Below are 18429 nucleotides of genomic sequence, written 5' to 3'. Positions count from 1 at the left end.
CCCCATGGACTGTAGCCCCCCAGGTCTTCTGTCCATGGGATTCTCCAGGCAAGAATACTGGAGTCGGTAGCCATTCACTTCTCCAGGAGATCTTCCCAAACCAGGTATGGAACCCAGATCTCCTGCACTGCAGGCAGATTCTCTACTGTCTGAGCCACCAGGGAAGTCCTAAACACGCAAGAATCCCATCTAAATCTTTAACCATGGAAACAAGACACAGACAGAAATGCCCTGGAAATTTTCAAATGCTTTACCAAAAGAAAGCCTCTACTGAATGAAAGTGACAGCATATATCAGCTTCACAGAATGAGTACTGAACAGAACTCAGAGAAGGAAACATGGCTGCACCCAGAACACTAATATGTCCCTAAATCCAAACTTAAAACCACAGCTTATCAGGAAGCACCCAACAGTCTTCTTCCCCGGGTGAACAGATTTAAGAATCTGTGAGCCTCCTGTCAGGTTACCCTCAATAAGAGAGGAGAATTATCTTCACTCGTAAGTTCTTCACATCAGGTGGCCAAAATATAGGAGTTTCAGCTTCAGAATCAGTCCTTCCAATGAATATTCAGGACTGATTTCCTTTAGGATGGACTGGTTGGATTTCCTTGCAGTCCAAGGGACTCTCAAGAGTCTTCTCCAACACCACAGTTCAAAAGCATCAATTCTTCAGCACTCAGCTGAAGAATTCTTCAGCTTTATAGTCTATTCTTTATAGTCCAACTCTCACATCCACACATGACTACTGGGAAAACCATAGCTTTGACCAGACGGACCTTTGTTGGCAAAGCAATGTCTCTGCTTTTTAACATGCTGTCCAGGTTGGTCATAACTTTCTTCCAAGGAGCAAGCGTCTTTTAATTTCATGGCTGCAATCACCATCTGCATTGATTTTGGAGTCCAAGAAAATGAAGTCTGTCACTGTTTCCATTGTTTCCCCCATCTATTTGCCATGAAGTGATATGACTGGATGCCATGATCTTAGTTTTTTGAATGTAGAGTTTTAGCCAGCTTTTTCACTCTCCTCTTTCACCTTCATAAAAAGGCTCTTTGGTTCCTCTTCACTTTCTGCATAAAGGTGGTGTCATCTGCATTTCTGAGATTACTGATATTTCTCCCAGAAATTTTGATTCCAGCTTCTGGGGCAGCCAGCCTGGAATTTCTCATGATGTACTCTGCTTATAAGTTAAATAAGCAGGGTGACAATATACAGCCTTGCCGTACTCCTTTCCCAATTTTGAACCAGTCTGTTGTTCCATGTTCAGTTCTAACTGTTGCTTCTTGACCTGCATACAGGTTTCTCAGGAGGCAGGAAAGGTGCTGTGGTATTCCCATCTCTTTAAGAATTCTCCACAGTATGTTGTGATCCACACAGGTCAAAGGCTTTAGCATAATCAATGAAGCAGAAGTAGAGGTTTTTCTGGAATTCCTTTCTTTTTCTATGATCCAGTGGATGTCGGCAATTTTGTCTCTGGTTCTCCTGCCTTTTCTAAATCTGGAAGTTCTCAGTTCACATACTGTTAAATGAGCACAATTGTACAGTAGTTTGAACATTCTTTAGCACTACCCATCTTTGGGATTGTTATGAAAATGGACATTTTCCAGTCCTGTGGCCACTGCTGACTTTTCCAAATTTACTGACATATTGAGTGCAGCACTTTCACAGTATCTTCTTTTAGGATTTGAAATAACTCAGCTGGAATTCTATTACCTCTACTAGCTTTGATTGGAGTAATACTTCCTAAGGCCCACTTGACTTTACACTCCAGGATATTTGGCTCTAGGTAAGTAAACACACTATCATGGTTATCTGGGACATTAAGACCTTTTTTGTATAGTTCTTCTGTGTATTCTTGCCACCTCTTCTTAATATCTTCTGCTTCTGTTAGGTCCTTGCTGCTCTGTCCTTCACTGTGCCCATCCTTGTATGAAATGTTTCCTTGGTATCTCTAACTTTCCTGAAGTATGAAAAGGCAAAAAATATGCAGAATAGGCAAATCCAAAGAAACAGAAAGCAGGTCAGAGGTTGGCAGGGGCTTGGGGGAGGGAGGAATAGGGAATGACTACTGTTCGATGGATGGAGGTTTCCTTTTGTGGCGATGAACCTGTTAAGCACTTACATAATGATGATACACAGTATTGTGCACAATATTGTAAGGTGTACTAAATGCCACCAAACTGTACATTTTTTAATGGCTGCTGCTGCTGCTGCTGCTAAGTTGCTTCAGTCATGTCCGACTCTGTGTGACCCCACAGATGGCAGCCCATGAGGCTCCCCTGTCCCTGGGTTTCTCCAAGCAAGAACACTGGAGTGGGTTGCCATTTCCTTCTCCAATGCATGAAAGTGAAAAGTGAAAGTAATCTACTATCCCCTCTCAAAATAATATATATATAATTTATATATATATGGTGAAATGATAGCACACTAGAAGTGAGCATAAATTGGCACGGCACTTCCAAGAAGAAATTCATCATACATATGAAATGTGCTTAAAGGTTTATCTAACTGTCTTACTGTTATACATAACAGAGCAACAGATACAGATGTATATAAAGTATATATGTTGTAAAATTACTTATCATAAAAGAGTATAAACAAACCACCCAAGTGCCAGTTAATCATTAAAAATTGTACAGTTCACTCATACTCTGGATAACAAATTAAAAATAAAACCAAGTAACAATTTCATTTGTTAAAAACAAATAATAATTAAAATCATGTTTATGAAGAATAATGACATGGAAAAATATTTAAGACACATTTAAAAATATGGAAAATAGATCAACATATAATAGTAAATTTTAAAAGCAGGATACATTTTTTCTCATATGATCTCAATTTTGTACATCTATATTCGTGTCCATATATTTTTTCACTGCAAGTGTTTCTGAAATATTTCCTAACAATCAACATATTCCAAAAGACAGTTTATGCAAGTCAATGAGAAAAAGATAAACAACACAACAGAAATCATGAACAAAGGACTAAACAAGTAATTCGCTGAAGAAATATACAAGTGTACATGAACTATATGAAAAGATGCTCAGCCTCACAAATAATTAAATTTAGATTAAAACAGACATTTTCTTCCTAGAAGACTGAAAACACTAGAAAAGCAGCTAATATTCCATTACAGATGTAGAGAAAAAATTGGGTAGCATCTTAAAAACTGTAAGGTCACAAAGAGTCTGACATGACGGAGTGACTGAGCACAGAGTATAACCTTTTGAGGAAGGCGATTTGGCAGTATCTCTCACTTTTACTTTCACTTCATTTTTAAAACACACTTGTTTATTTAGTTAGCTATTTTTGGCTGCACTGGGTCTTCGTTGCTGCACGTGGGGTTCTCTAGTTGTGGTGCAGGAGATTCTAACTCCAGTGACTTCTCTTGCAGCAGACCCAGAGCTGTACCAGCTCCAGCAATTGTGGCACATCGGCTCAGTAGTTGAGGCTCCTAGGCTCCGAAGTGTGGGCTCAGTAGTTACCAGTGCTTTCGTAAACTGTAAAGTGAGGATAATGTCTTATGGTACCTAGCAATGAAATCTATTCAATAAATAATATCTGTTAATTTAATTATTAGGCATGGACCAGCTTACTCTAGCCTCATTTCCTTGACTGTGTTCCCCATGACCTAGTGTACTTGTGAGTGGGATGATCAGCAGAGGGTAGCATAAAAATGGGTAGAACAAAGTTAACTGGTCCTTAGGAAGATTGATTCAATGACCCTGGCCTCATTAAATTCATCACATTCACTACCAACTGAGCTGAGCAACCAACAGAGCTAGACCAGCAGATCAACAATCTTCCACAAAACACTAAACATTCTTCTAGAAGATAAAACTACAAATGTTTAAATATCAACTTTTCGAACAATAAAACTGCACCAAAAAGACTGTGTTTCACAGCGGGTGTAAAGGATGAATACTAGATAATTATTTAGCAAAGAAAAGGATTAAAAACCATCTGAACATACAGAATCTCAGAATTAAGCACAACTGGTTAGTTTAGCAGGTGATACTTCTAGGTTTTTGTTTTATTTTTCCCAACAAGAGACTGATCCTAAGTCAACTTGTCAATAGGACTGGTTAAATAACTAAAACTATACAGATTCACTTAAAAAAAAAAAAGTTCATCCAAACTGTTATAAAATTTAGCTCTATCTATTAAAAATTATGAAATAATCATAGCACAATACAAAATTGGAGAAGGCAATGGCACCCCACTCCAGTACTCTTGCCTGGCAAATCCCATGGACGGAGGAGCCTGTTAGGCTGCAGTCCGTGGGGTCGCTAGGAGTCGGACACGACTGAGCGACTTCACTTTCACTTTTCACTTTCACGCATTGGAGAAGGAAATGGCAACCCACTCCAGTGTTCTTGCCTGGAGAATCCCAGGGACGGGGGAGCCTGGTGGGCTGCTATGGGGTCACACAGGGTCGGACACGACTGAAGCGACTTAGCAAAAGCAGCAATACAAAATACCTCTCCTATCACCATTTTAACTCCAAATCTGCCACTGACCCTTAGCTTTTTGAGTATGGGAAAACAGTCGTTGCTACTCTTCTACGAACCTCCACATTCTTTATTACTCAGCACTTGGAAAAACTGTGGAAGTCTGACTTATTTAAGTTTTAAAAAGTTAAGTACTAGGCCTTATATCAGGAAAAAAAAAGCATGGTTACATACAATTCTTTGAAAGCCCAAATAATTAGGCTTTATCTTTTCATAATTAATACAAATATTTATCAAATACCTACTAGATAAAGCATGGTCTTCTAGCAAAGCTAAGAAATTTGTCTACCTGACTCTAGGACAAGTGAGTTATAACATGGTTCTGTAATGTTTTTAATTTGTATAAAGACCTATGGTCTTTATAATAAGGAGGAACTTTTAATGTAATGGTCACTGTCAAATAAAGACTCTGGGGAAAGAAGAGACATCTAACATACTCAAAACATTTGGTTTTCTTCAACAGTATAGCAATAATTAATACCTATCTCCATGACATTGTTAAAAAGCTATTTTACGGGGGGCGGAGCCAACAGTGCCGCCGGCGGGAAATCTGCGTACTCCTAAAGCGGAGCTGAAACTCGAAACTTAGCCCGCCAATTTTTTTTTTTGTTTTTTTAAAAGCTATTTTACAACTACAAAAAACAAGGGGAAAAAGGACACCAGAGATGACACAACTGAGAAAGGAATTCTTCTGACATTCCTGGAAAAGTAATTCTAATGTATTTTTTTTAATGAATCTAAGTTGTTGTAAATTGGGTTTATCCATGCGGTTTATGATTGTTACTTCTAAATCATTTTCTTCTGTGTTTCTGACTTTAAAAATCCTAAAAGTTTCTTAGCTGCTTTCCATATCCTTTCATTATAAAGAATATGGTAAATCCGAAAGTCCAGGGCTTCCCTCGTGGTTCAGTGGTAAAGAATCTGCCTGCCAATGCACAGGACACGGGATTGAACCAAGATCGGGGAAGATCCCGCATGCTGCGGAGACCAGCTAAAGCCCTGCACAGCAACTACTGCGCCTGTGCTCTAGAGCCCGGGAGCCACAACTATGGAGTTCACGTGCCACAACTACTGAGGCCCGAGTACCCTAGAGCCCGAGAGCCTCAGCAACAGAAGCCACTGCAACGAGAAGCCCATGAACTGCAACCAGAGTAGCCCCTCACTCGCCACAGCTGAAGAAAAGCCCTCACAGCAACAAAGACCCAGCACAACCAAAGATAAACGAAGTTATTTTTTAGAAAAGAAGTCACAGACAGCACCCAATGACAACCAGAAAAAGATGCAAACTGCAGGCTACAGGGAGGGATTTCTGAGGTTAGCAAATGCAAAACTTTTTTTTTTTTTCTTTCCAAAGAAAACTGACTTCAGACAAAAAGCATAAAACATCCTGAAACAGACTTTCAAAAGAGAGCTTCTTAGAAACAAAGCCCCAGTAACTATTTGGTCTTTAAAAAAAAAACATTTCCAGAACTGATAAGAATGGGGAGATAGGAAAATATATATATAAAAAATACCAACCAGCCTCAACAATTCAAAAAACAAGTGACCTGACTCCTCCCCTAACAGAGCTCCTCTACTGCATTGTGGTTTGGGGACTGAATCAAAGAGGCCACACAACAGTTCTGCCAGGCAATGATTAAGTTATTGCTTCAGTCAGTTCAGTTCGGTCACTCAGTTGTGTCCAACTCTGCGACACCATGGACTGCAGCAGGCCAGGCCACCCTGTCCATCACCAACTCCTGGAGCTTGCTCAAACTCATGTCCATCGAGTCGGTGTTACCATCCAACCATCTCATCCTCTGTCATCCCCTTCTCCTCCTGCCTTCAATCTTTCCCAGCATCAGAGTCTTTTCAAATAAGTCAGCTTTTTGCATCAGGTGACCAAAGTATTGGAGTTTCAGCTTCAGCACCAGTCCTTCCAATGAATACTCAGGACCAACTTCCTTTAGGATGGACTGGTTAGATTTCCTTGCAGTCCAAGGGACTCTCAAAAGTCTTCTCCAACACCACAGTTCAAAAGCATCAATTCTCAGGGACTCAGCTTGCTTTATAGTCCAATTCTCACATCCATACATGACTATTGGAAAAACCATAGCTTTGACTAGACAGACTTTCGTTGGCAAAGTAATGCCTCTGCTTTTTAATATGCTGTCCAGGTTGGTCATAGCTTTTCTTCCAAGGAGCAAGCGTCTTTTAATTTCAAGCCATCTGCAGTGATTTTGGAGTCCAAGAAAATAAAGTCTGTCACTGTTTCCATTGTTTCCCCATCTATTTGCCAGGAAGTGATGGGACCAGATGCTATGATCTTAGTTTTCTGAATGTTGAGTTTTAAGCCAACTTTTTCACTCTCCTCTTTCACTTTCATCAAAAGGCTCTAGTTCTTCGCTTTCTGCCATAAGGGTGGTGTCAACTGTGCATCTGAGGTTATTGGTATTTCTCCCGGCAATTCTGATTCCAGCTTGTGCTTCATCCAGCCCAGCATTTTGCATGATATACTCTGCATATAAGTTAAGTAAGCAGGGTAACAATATACAGCCTTGACATACTCCTTTCCCAATATGGAACCAGTCTGTTGTTCCATGCACAGTTTTAACTGTTGCTTCTTGACCTGCATACAGATTTCTCAGGAGGCAGGTAAGGTGGTCTGGTATTAATACTTAAGTCATTTCTTAAGTATTGAAAAATCTATCATTTCAAAATAATAATCTCAGGAAGTCCTTGGTGGTCCAGTGGTTAGGACCCTGCACTTTCACTGCCAAGGGGGGAGGTTTGATCCCTGGTCAAACCCCAGGTAAGATCCTGCAAGCCACTTGGCATGGCAAAAAAAAGAAAAAAAAAGGAGTAATCTCATCAATGGCGAGAAGCAAACACAAGACCTGGATTCTAACAGTTCTTTCTAAATTGCTGGGGAACAGTGGACCAAAAAATATATTCTCAAATGAGGCTGAAAACATTAAAAAGTGTTTAAAAACTATTATGTCATTAATAAATATTAATCATTACCACATGTCAAAAGTGGGAGCTGGACTATCTCAGGTCTGGCTCTGACAGTTTTTGATTCTATGACCAAGATAAACGAATGCATACTCAAATTATGTTTTGCCAACCAGGAGTAGTTTAGAAAACAAGGAATTGGACTCACACTCACAGAGAGATGAAGCTTAATAAGAGGAACCTCCACACATCTTCTCCCTGCTCAAGGCCCCTCAGCACTCCATAAAAACATTTTAGATTAATGCAGCTAGGTCAGTCCATTGAGTACATCACAGATGGCCTAGCAAAGTTTTGACCTGAAATACGCATCACACTAAAGAACAAAACAAACAAATTACTAACCTGGCTTTCTTTAACGGGAAACTATGATAGATCCCATGGATGAGAATCAATCAATTATCCTAAGTGTAATATTTGAAAACTTGATGGTCTAAACAATAGCCACTCCCATCTAACTTCCTGGAGCCATAGCCGACTCCTAAGAAGCACACTGAAAATAGCTTGAGGACCAGCGCATGCCCTCATTTTCCACCAGGACAGGACTCCAACATCCAGGGTTCTACATACTTCAAACTAAAATCAGTTATCACAAAACATCTGGAACACAGACATTTAACCAGTATCTGCCTCACCTAAAAACTTTTGAGAACTAAATCTAAAATTTTAGTAGCGATAGCCTGTGTGTTATCAATGAATTCCACAAGAAGACACCAGCTTCCAAAAGGCAAGGCTTTCTCTCTTTCACTAGGTCCTATGCCTATCCAGCAGTAACCTAAAACATATCAAGTACAGGTCCCCTCCTGTGTACCCAAGTTCCTGAGAGACCTCTAAGACTACCTGACAATAATTCAAATCCAAGGATGGCAACAGGAATTGAGGAGCTGAGTCAAGTCCATCTTCCACCAGTCAGCCAAAATAAACAAGGATACACAAAAGGATATAGGACTAGACTTATAAAAGGATACAGGCCTGGAAATAGGCATTACCGAAGGAGGACCAAGCCTAGAAAAACTTTGTTTATAATCTACTACAAAAGGAAGGAAGGGCTAAACAGATTCTAAGAATTTGGTTTAAATACCAGACATTGTTACTCAGGATTTCCTCCTAAGAAAAGGGGAGCAGAGCCCTAGTGTTACTAAAGTGAAATCCACTTACCTTCAGTGTGATCCTCCCTACCTAAGGGTGTCTGAAGTAGGTGCTCTTATGTTAAGAACACAGTCTCTCCAACTAAATTTAGCATATAATTCTAAACTGCCTTGGGGCTGCTCTGTAATTGTTTTCTGTGTGTTAGTCTCTCCTCCTAACTTCTTGGGCTTCCCTGGTGGCTCAGACGGTAAAGCGTCTGCCTGCAATGCGAGAGACCTGGGTTCGATTCCTGGGTCGGGAAGATCCCTGGAGAAGGAAATGGCAATCCACTCCAGCACTCTTATTTGCTCTACCTTGTAAAAGGAAACAGATGACCTAACTTAAGAACTCTCTTCCTCCTACCCTGACCTCTGAAAATATCCACAAATGCCTGAGGTAAGCCATCAGAATTTGAGTTTTGCTTCAGCTAAGAGTCTGAGCTTCAGAGAAGATGCCTTTATTAAATGACCATTTTATAAAGAGAATCTGAGAGAATCTGCCCAGAACTGACCAGGCTTGTAGAGGAAAATAAGGTTATTTTAAACTGACTATCTGTTTGAAACTGGCTCATCAAACTTTTTATACTCCATCTCTGAGAAGAGATAAGCTTTTTTTTTTTCTTTTAAGTAAAATATCCTTCTGAGTCATCCAGGAATATGCAAATCAAAACCACACTGCGATACCACTTCACACCCCCTAGGCCACCCATGATCAAAAAGATAGTAAGTGCTGGTGAGGATACAGAGAGTGTAACCCTCAAACACCACTAGTGGGAATGTAAAATAGTGCAGCTGTTTAAGAAAACAGTCTGCAATTTCTCAAAAGGTTAAACACTGGCCATTAACCCAGCCATTCCACTCCTAGGCATATACCTATGAGAAATGAAAATATACATACACAAATGTTCACAATACCATTATCTGTAATAAATGAAAAGTATATAAATAACCCAAATGTACATCAACTTACAATAAGCAAAAGGTGGTATATCTATACAATATCATTCTGCCATGAAAAGAAACAATGTACGGATACATGTCACAACACCGATGAGCCTTGAAAACATGCTAAGTCAAAGAAGCCAGTCACAAAAGACCATATATTATATGATTCCATTTGTATGAAATGTCCAAAACAGACAAATCCATAAAGATCAAAGATAGATTAGTGGTTCCCAAACAACCTACTGCCCTCAAACTCTCTTCTTTCTCAAACTCATCAGCACTTGTTTTTACAAAATTATAATTACAACAATAAGAGTACCTTTCATTTTAATAAAAGGTCTAGAAGAATCTATATTAAAATGTTAACTACTATTTCTGCATGAAGAGATTACATTTTTCTTATACTATGGATGTGAATAATGATGTGAACTAGTACTGATCTGATGATAAGAAAATAAAAGGTTTCCCCCCAAAGAAAACAGTAGAATAGTGGGTGCTTACAGCTAGGGTGTTAGGGAGTTGGAAGGATACAGGTAGTAACTGCTAATGGATATAGGGCAAGTGATGGGCAAGTGATGAAAATATTCTAAAATTGATTGTAGTAATGATTGTACAACTCTGTGAATATACTAAAAAACACAGAATTGTGTATTTTAAATAAAAGACATGTCTCAATAAAGACATTTTTATATATTAGAAAGAGAAAGGTGATGCATACTAAGTGATAAGGCTAATGGAGCAAAATGTTAACACTGAGTCCGGAAAAAGGAAGCACTAAAGTTCGTAGTACTGAATGACAACGTTTGGTGTGAAGTTACATCAAAAGAAAAAACTAAAAACAAAAAAACAAAAAACCCATCTCTCTCTTGTTAATCACACACTGTATCCTTGCTTAACATGAAACAGAAACCTGCCCTAGAAAAAAACAATGGTATGTCTGCTCCTGCCAAACATTTTACTGTCTCCCTACCACCCATCAAATTTCTACAAAGCATACAAAACATTACTCTAAGAGAAGAGAAAAGGATAAAATGTAGCAAGTGAGGTAAATATTCCCCAACTTTCCCAGGACCTCAGCTTCCTCATCAGTGAAAATCAGGTTATATAATCTTTAAGAGTGCTTCCGAGGACTTCTCTGGGGGTCCGGTGGTCACATATCCGCCACGCAATACTGAAGTTCCACATGCCTTGGAGCAACTGCTGAGCCCACGTGCCACAACTAGAGAGTCTGCACAGCACAGCAACAAAAATCTCGCAGGATGCAATGATGATCCTGCATGCCACAACTAAGACCTGATACAGCCAAATAAATACATATTTTTTTAAAAAAAAAGGTGCTTCCATGTTTGACATTCCATGATTCTGTTGTTCTAACTTCACTGCCCAATATAGTTAAAGAGCAGTAAGATCTATCCAGTCCTCTGGCTTTCCTGGACAGTGAGCCATTTTTTCTCTTTTAATGATATTAAAAGATGATTTCAGGGTACTGTGTTCTAAGTAGGTTCATACAGGACACTGGCTAGTTTCCCATCTATGTTCCCAAGCCCTCTCTTTAATTCTTGACAAAACCCACTATTCAGAGCCTAAGAAACTGAAGTAGCGGATTCATGAACCTAGGATACTTATATCTCAATACTGGGTGCAGGTCAGTGAAAAGGAATATAAAGATTCCAAAGTAAGAAATAAGTTATAAGCATATTGGCAACTTAACTCTCAGACAGAGATAGGGAAAATTAACTCAAGAGTCCCATATCCTGGTAAATCTGCTGCTGCAGTCACCTGGTGGTGATCATAGGAAGAAAAAGCGAAAATGAAGATGTCCAGAACACCCATCTATCAAAGAGGTAGAAAGAGAGACTGGAATCTACAACCATCTGCCTCCCCACTTACAACGGGCCAATAAAATGGGTCAATGTTTGGTAAAATCAAAATCAAAAGTGTTCCTTCCAGAATTGCTTATCTCCTTGACAAACTCAAAACCCAAACACGCAGATACCATTTCTTCCAGTTGGCTAGACCCGTGCTTCACCAACAGATTACCTTTCTTTCCTTCTGCTCGAAGTAATTCCTCAATTAACTCAAAGAGAAACAAAACAAATTTTCATATCTTCTTCAGTTCCTGCACAAGTAACTACATGACTTGCCTAAATGCTTAAGTCTACAAGAAAGCGGAAGAGGTGACAGGGAGAAACTTCCTATAAAATTAAATGATCAAAGTGTGTTTTCGACAGTGCAAGTTCTATGATTATTGCTGCAAACAGAAAAGAAGGAATCTTATAATCTTTCTCCATACAGCTAGAAGAACACAGCATTTTTTATCTGTTTGTTCTGCATTCACTTACTAAGAGTATAGAATCTATCTGAGGTATATAACTTAATTTGTTTGAAGAGAACATAGACTTCTCAGTACCTCCCTAGGGAATCTGGGTGCAACTCATAATTTCCTGTAGTTTCATTTACTATGACATCATCAGTTTGGGAACTATAAGGCAGAGAGAAAATGCACCCTGGAGAGCTTCAACACTGACCCGCATAGAGCTATTCCTATTGTTTTGTTTTCCTTAAAGATTCCCTCTGGGGTCCAGATTCCCCTATCAATCTACCAGAAATGAAATGAAGAAAAAAAATAAATCCTTCAATCATGGCTTATTCTAGCAAAAGGCCATCTACTGAATAAACAGTCTTGGCATTCCACTACTGCAACCATATTTAAAAAGAAAAATACCCCTATTTACACATTTTATACATCTCATCCCCCTCTTTATTCTCTCAATAAGCTTTCACAAGGATATAATTTTAGCTTCCTGAAAAGCCAGATAATTAACAGATATTCACTAAAAGTGAACTAACACTTTTGAGAGTCTACTTGATAAGATGCTTTTTATTTAAATTCTCTTTTTTAGAGATGAAGACCCCAGCAGTTATATAACTTGGCCTCCAGTCACAGAGATAGTCAATAGCAGAGTGAGAATGTTTACCCCAAAACCCATGTTCTCACTAACAAATCAAATCATTCCCAATTCGACTCATAAGCTTTATCATCTGCAAATCGTTTTCTTTATTTTTGAAAATCAAATAGACACTCAAAAGCACAGCATAAAAATAACACTGATTTATTTCACTAACTTAAAGTTTCTTTTACTGAGGAGAACTGTGTCATTTTAAGTCTTTTTGTCAACATGTTAGTGTTTTCTAAAATCCCAGCCAAGCAATGAAATGCAGTTTATGGCACAAGAGGGGCACTGGATCAAAGTGAGGCAATTTACTGTCCTTCCTGGGCTCATTTTCGTCTCTGAGATCCTTCCAGCTCCAGTACCATGAACTGAATTCCAACAACTATATCTCAAAGTCATAAATTTAACAAATAGGAAACACAGATGAAAAATTAGCATCAGATTACAGGAATTCAAAGACCTAAAAAAGAGAACTTAAAACTACCCCAACAATAGACCAAGTATTAATTGTATTACTGCTTCATGATTTTTTTCTCCACCTGCTATTAATTTGAGGAAGTAGTGTATTTGCTCTGACCTTGTTAAAGGTCATCGATTTATCATTTTTTAAAAAAAGACAGTCCATTTTGATGCATGCATCTAATTTTTTTTCATAAGAAACACTGAAATTTTTCTGGTTGGGGGGGGGGAACACACAAAACTTGTCCTGTCATCTCTGAAGCAAAGGAAAATTAGTCAACAGCATATTCACTTTCAGGAGAAAAACTCTACAGTAAACACATCATGACAGAACAGTAAAAAGCAATCTCTCTCATCCAAAGCAGGATGACACAACAAACCTCCACCTACATAAAACCCGCAAACTGGACACTCCAGACGAAAACTTTTCCAAAACCAATGACGGTGCAGTGGAATTCGCGGGGACTTTACAACTCTGACACCGGTGCAGTGGAATTCACGGGATTTTACAATTCTGACACTCATGTGTAATTAGTGCCAGATCTGATCTGGGCCTTATCTTCACTTCCCCACCACTTCCCTTTGAAAGATGACTTGAGAAGCATCACTACGCAACCCAGGCTCTCCAACTAAACTGCTGCCCTTTTATTCACCAATGACGCTGGTCTCATAAAGGGCATAAATTATTTTCAATTTAAAAAAAAAACAAAACAAACGGCACGGCCCCGGGTTACGAACCCTTTCCCGAACGAAGGGAGTTCTCGCCTTCCTTGGTGTGGCCCAAGTTCACTTTATTACTTCACGTCCCATCAACTCAGGGGGCCTAGCCCAGGGCTGGGTTAGAAATGTTTTGAGGAACTGCGATCACAGGTTTCTTGGGAGGAGGCCAAACAAAACTCACCAAGTTTTTGTTTTCCTTTTTTTTTTTTTTCAAAGTCTGGGTGGAACTTACTTTCACCATGAGTGGGATGCCTTCTTCCCTCCCTAACGGGTGTTCGAGAGCAAGCTTCCCTTTTATTTTACACTAAGTCAGTCAACCTTCACCCAACTGAGAACACAGTCCTTCCCTCCTCATCCGGGAGGACCTGGCCACAAGCGTGGCGGGGAGCAAGGACTGTTCGGACCCGTTATGGCTCAGAGGCCCTCTGCCCGTTTCCCGTCCTCAGCCCGACGCCCCCTTCCCCGCGCTCGCCCCTCGCCCGCCTCCCGGGACAAAGCCAGGGCTGGGGCGGACTTCTCGGGGGTCTCCTGCGGCCGCGGACGCGGGGAAGCGGCCCCGGACTCAGCGCGCACTCACCCGACAGCTCGTCCGGCTCCAGCCCGGTCTCGGTGTCCAGCCCGCAGATGACAAAGTAGTCGGCGAAGCGACTGGGCGCCGAGCCCCCTCCGCCGCCGCCGCCGCCGCCGCCGCCGCCGCTCATGGCGCTGGGGCAGAGCCGGGCCGGGCCGTGCGGAGCGTCGAGCCCCCGCACCCGGGCGCCCGCCCGCCCTCAGGCCGCCCCTCCCGCCGCCGCCGCCGCTATCGCGGCTCCGGCCGCCGCCCCCGGCCTTGGCCCGGTCCCCGCGGCCGCCGCGGCTGCCGTGACGGGGCAGGGGGGCACCGGGCCGCCCCGCGCCGCATCCTGGACTCCTTCCCCTCCGCTTCGCGGCCGCTGTCGCCAGCCGAGAGCGCCGCGGCCGGAGCGAGCGCGGAGAAGGGCGGAAAGCGCTGAGGAGAACCCCCACCGCGGCTCCCTCCCGCCGCGCCTGCGCAGGCGCCGTTGGGGAGGGGGCGGGCTCCTCGCCGAAAGGATGACGTGATGCTCTTCTGGCCTGGCGGGCCGCAGCTTCCCAGGCGGTCGCCGCAGCGCGGCAGGCAATTGCTGGATCGCCCGCATCCGCCACCCCCTCGGGGCTGCGACTCCGTTAGGCAGGGCTGCAGAGGTGCGGGATGAGTGGACGCATCCTTCAGAGCCTGGCCCCTGGCCCATGCTCCGCCCCCACCCCCGCCTCCCACTAAAGGTCCGACGACCTCCTCCCTAGCCCTGCTCGGTCTCGGGAATAGACTGAGCTAGGAAGCCCAGCTCATCCTAACTCTAGGAAGCCCAGCGGCGTAAACCCCAGATAGTCTTCTCCTCAGCCCCGCTCCCTGACGTCCATGGCTGGCTTTTCCTCTAGTAGAGCTGGGGATGTCTCCTCTTTCGCCAGAGGTGAATCAGCCCGCTCTATATTTACGCTTGGCTTATAAATGGGGAAACTAAGGCTCAGAGAGAAGCGAGGCCTTTCCCCATGGTTACGTAAACTCTGAAAGACAAAGCCTGGAGTTGAATCCTGAGCTTGTGATCAGTCCCTGCCCTCTCACCCCCACTCCAAGCAGGCCTTTTCCCTTGCACATGGTTGTGCCCTTCTCCTAGAGCCTCCAGAGGCCCCTGTCACTGCGAGCTCCCCTTCTGCTTCTGACAATTCTAAGCGAGTTCTCCTGAGAGAAGTGGGGGACCAGGAGAGAAATTTGCTTCCTGGTACTTGGATTGGGACCCTCCGATTTGATTTCCCACAGAATCTAAGCAGAAAACTGGAGATCAGAAATCAAGAAGGCAATGTGTATAGTGGTTACTTCTAGTAGGCTCTAGAACAGTGCTCAGATTTGAAATCTGACTTTATCATTTACTGTGTGACCTTGGACAGTTTCCAAGTGCCAGCAGTCATGTTTCTTGTGATTACATAAAATGAATGCTCATATGGGTTAAGTGATCAGAATAGTGTCTGGAAGTAGAAGGCACTCAATAAATATTAGAGATTATATTATTATTCCAACAAGAGGTGTGCCTACGGTCTGTTCTGACAGGCTACTGCTAAAGGCCTGAGAAGGCGGCTGGCTTCCCCAGAGGCTCACCCTGAGTTCTCTCCTAGGTACCTCTCTCAAGTATTGGTTCCCGCGGGGAGGGTGACTTGGAGGTCACAGCCAACATCGCTTGAAACCATGGCACCTGATCCTCTTTGTATGTAACCTGCCTGAACCAGTAAGAAAAAAAAGTGCAGGAAAGGTAGCTTTACAAAGTGCTTTGAGGGTGGTGCCTCACCCTGTCTTGCATGCTGGGGACAGAGACAGGAGAGGAGGCTCAGAGAGCTAAATGGTTACAATGCATGGAAAAGCGGCATCCTTCCAGGATGGGTGATGGTCAGGGAAGGCTTCCAGGAGGAGATATAATCCAACCTGAGTTCCAAAGGACCGAAAGAAATCTCTCAAGTAAAACAGGGAGGGAAAGATGTTTCAGACAACATGTGCAACAACACACAGGGAGTGACAGGTTAAAATGGTTACATAGGAGCAACAAACAAGATATAATTCATTTCTCTGGAAGACAGAATTAAAAGATGAAACCAGGGAGAAAGAAGAGGGACAAAGCAGGAAAGCCTTCAAATGCCAGGCTAAAGAATTTACCCTGTGTCAGAGGAATGCTAAACTGGAGGAGTTTAAGCTGAGGAGTGACAGGATCTGATTTACATCTTAGAATGATCACTCTGGGAGTCATGTGGAAGAAGAGACTTAAAAAGGGCTTGATTATTCTCAGTTTGAAGTCAAGAAACTTTTATCCAATGTGTCCAGGGTGATCAGGTGCTAGGAGACCTCTCACACTAACTGAACTCATAAAATAAGTCAGAAACGAAAGACTGTATTAATTTGCCCTGGGAAATCTAACTGCTCAGAGATCCAGAATATTCAACTGTAAAGTGATCTCCTTCCAGTAGGAAATATGTTTGGCAGAGTGATTGCTTCTTCCAGATTCAGAGGAAAACAACAGAGCTGCGTGCTCATGTTTTAGATTAAATCCTCACTTCCACTCTTGCTAGTTATGTGAGCAGAGGTACATCAGTTAACTTCTCTGAAATGGGAATAATCATTCTTACCCCCACAAGATTGCTTTCAAGATTCTTAATATTTTTTAATGAATGAAGAAAGGAATTTAAATATCTGGAACATAATATTCTCTTTTGTTGAACCAATGTTTCTTTTTAATATTTATTTATGTATTTGGCTGCACTGGGGCTTAGTCATGGCGTACAGGATCTTTGTTGTGACACATAGGCTCAGTAGTTGTGGCTCGGGCTTAGTTGCTCTGTGGCATGTGAGATCCTAGTTCCCTGATCAGGGATCTGACCCATGTCCCCTCCATCGCAAGATGGATTCTTAGCCACTGGGCCACCAGGGAAGTCACCATAACATACTCTTAATAAGCAGCAACTTGGGGCACCCATTTCAGCACCGAGGATCTGAGAGAGAGCAAATCGACATCGGAGGGAAGGTAAATACAGGAAATACTTCTGGGCTTCTCTGGTGACTCAGATGGGAAAGCGTTCTACAATGCAGGAGACCTGGGTTTGACCCCTGGGTTGGGAAGATCCCCTGCAGAAGGGCATGGCAACCCACTTCAGTATTCTTGCCTGGAGAATCCCCATGGACAGAGGAGCATGGGGGGCTACAGTATAGGGTCGCCAAGAGTTGGACATGACTGAGCGACTAAGAACAGCACAAATACAGGAAAGGGCATGAGGCCAAAGTGTGCCTGGAGTGGTCAAGGAGCAATAAGAAAGCCAGGGTAGCTAGGGGGTGTTGGAGGTGGAAGGAGTGAGAGAAGATGTGCTTCAGTTCAGTTCAGTCGCTCAGTCCTGTCCGACTCTTTGCAACCTCATGAATAACAGCACGCCAGGCCTCCCTGTCCATCACCAACTCCTGGAGTTCACTCAAACTCATGTCCATCAAGTCGGTGATGCCATCCAGCTATCTCATTCTCTGTTGTCCCCTTCTCCTCCTGCCCCCAAGCCCTCCCAGCATCAGAGTCTTTTCCAATGAGTCGACTCTTCGCATGAGGTGGCCAAAGTATTGGAGTTTCAGCTTCAGCATCAGTCCTTCCAAAGAAATCCCAGGCCTGATCTTCTTTAGGATGGATTGGTTGGATCTCCTTGCAGTCCAAGGGACTCTGAAGAGTCTTCTCCAACACCACAGTTCAAAAACATCAATTCTTTGGCACTCAGCTTTCTTGACAGTCCAACTCTCACATCCATACATGACTACTGGAAAAACCATAGCCTTGACTAGATGAACCTTTGTTGGCAAAGTAACATCTCTGCTTTTTAATATGCTGTCTAGGTTGGTCATAACTTTCCTTCCAAGGAGTAAGTGTCTTTTAATTTCATGGCTGCAATCACCATCTGCAATGATTTTGGAGCCCCAAAAAACTGATACTGTTTCCACTGTTTCCCCATCTATGTCCCATGAAGTGATGGGACCAGATGCCATGATCTTAGTTTTCTGAATGTTGAGCTTTAAGCCAGCTTTTTCACTCTCCTCTTTCACTTTCATCAAGAGGCTTTTTATTTCCTCTTCACTTTCTGCCATAAGGGTGGTGTCATCTGCATATATGAGGTTATTGATATTTCTCCCGGCAATCTTGATTCCAGCT

General features: G+C 42.4%; 1 protein-coding gene across 2 annotated transcripts in view; it reads right to left on the bottom strand.

Moving 5' to 3' along the window:
- DENND5A (DENN domain containing 5A) overlaps window positions 1-14740 on the bottom strand; it is a 102561-nt gene extending 87821 nt beyond the window's left edge. Inside the window, exon 1 of one of the 2 annotated variants that reach the window (XM_069554425.1) lies at window positions 14286-14740. In XM_069554425.1, coding sequence (XP_069410526.1) covers window positions 14286-14409 — 124 coding nt within the window. In that variant the 5' untranslated portion in view covers window positions 14410-14740. The remainder of the gene's footprint in view (window positions 1-14285) is intronic. The other variant, XM_069554426.1, reaches the window with a different exon arrangement.
- Window positions 14741-18429: the final 3689 nt, after the last annotated feature.

Source organism: Ovis canadensis, chromosome 15 (assembly GCF_042477335.2).
Source record: "Ovis canadensis isolate MfBH-ARS-UI-01 breed Bighorn chromosome 15, ARS-UI_OviCan_v2, whole genome shotgun sequence".
NCBI classification, from domain to species: domain Eukaryota; kingdom Metazoa; phylum Chordata; class Mammalia; order Artiodactyla; family Bovidae; genus Ovis; species Ovis canadensis.
Note: the sequence above shows the minus strand (reverse complement) of the source record. Positions and strands in the feature narration are given on the sequence as shown.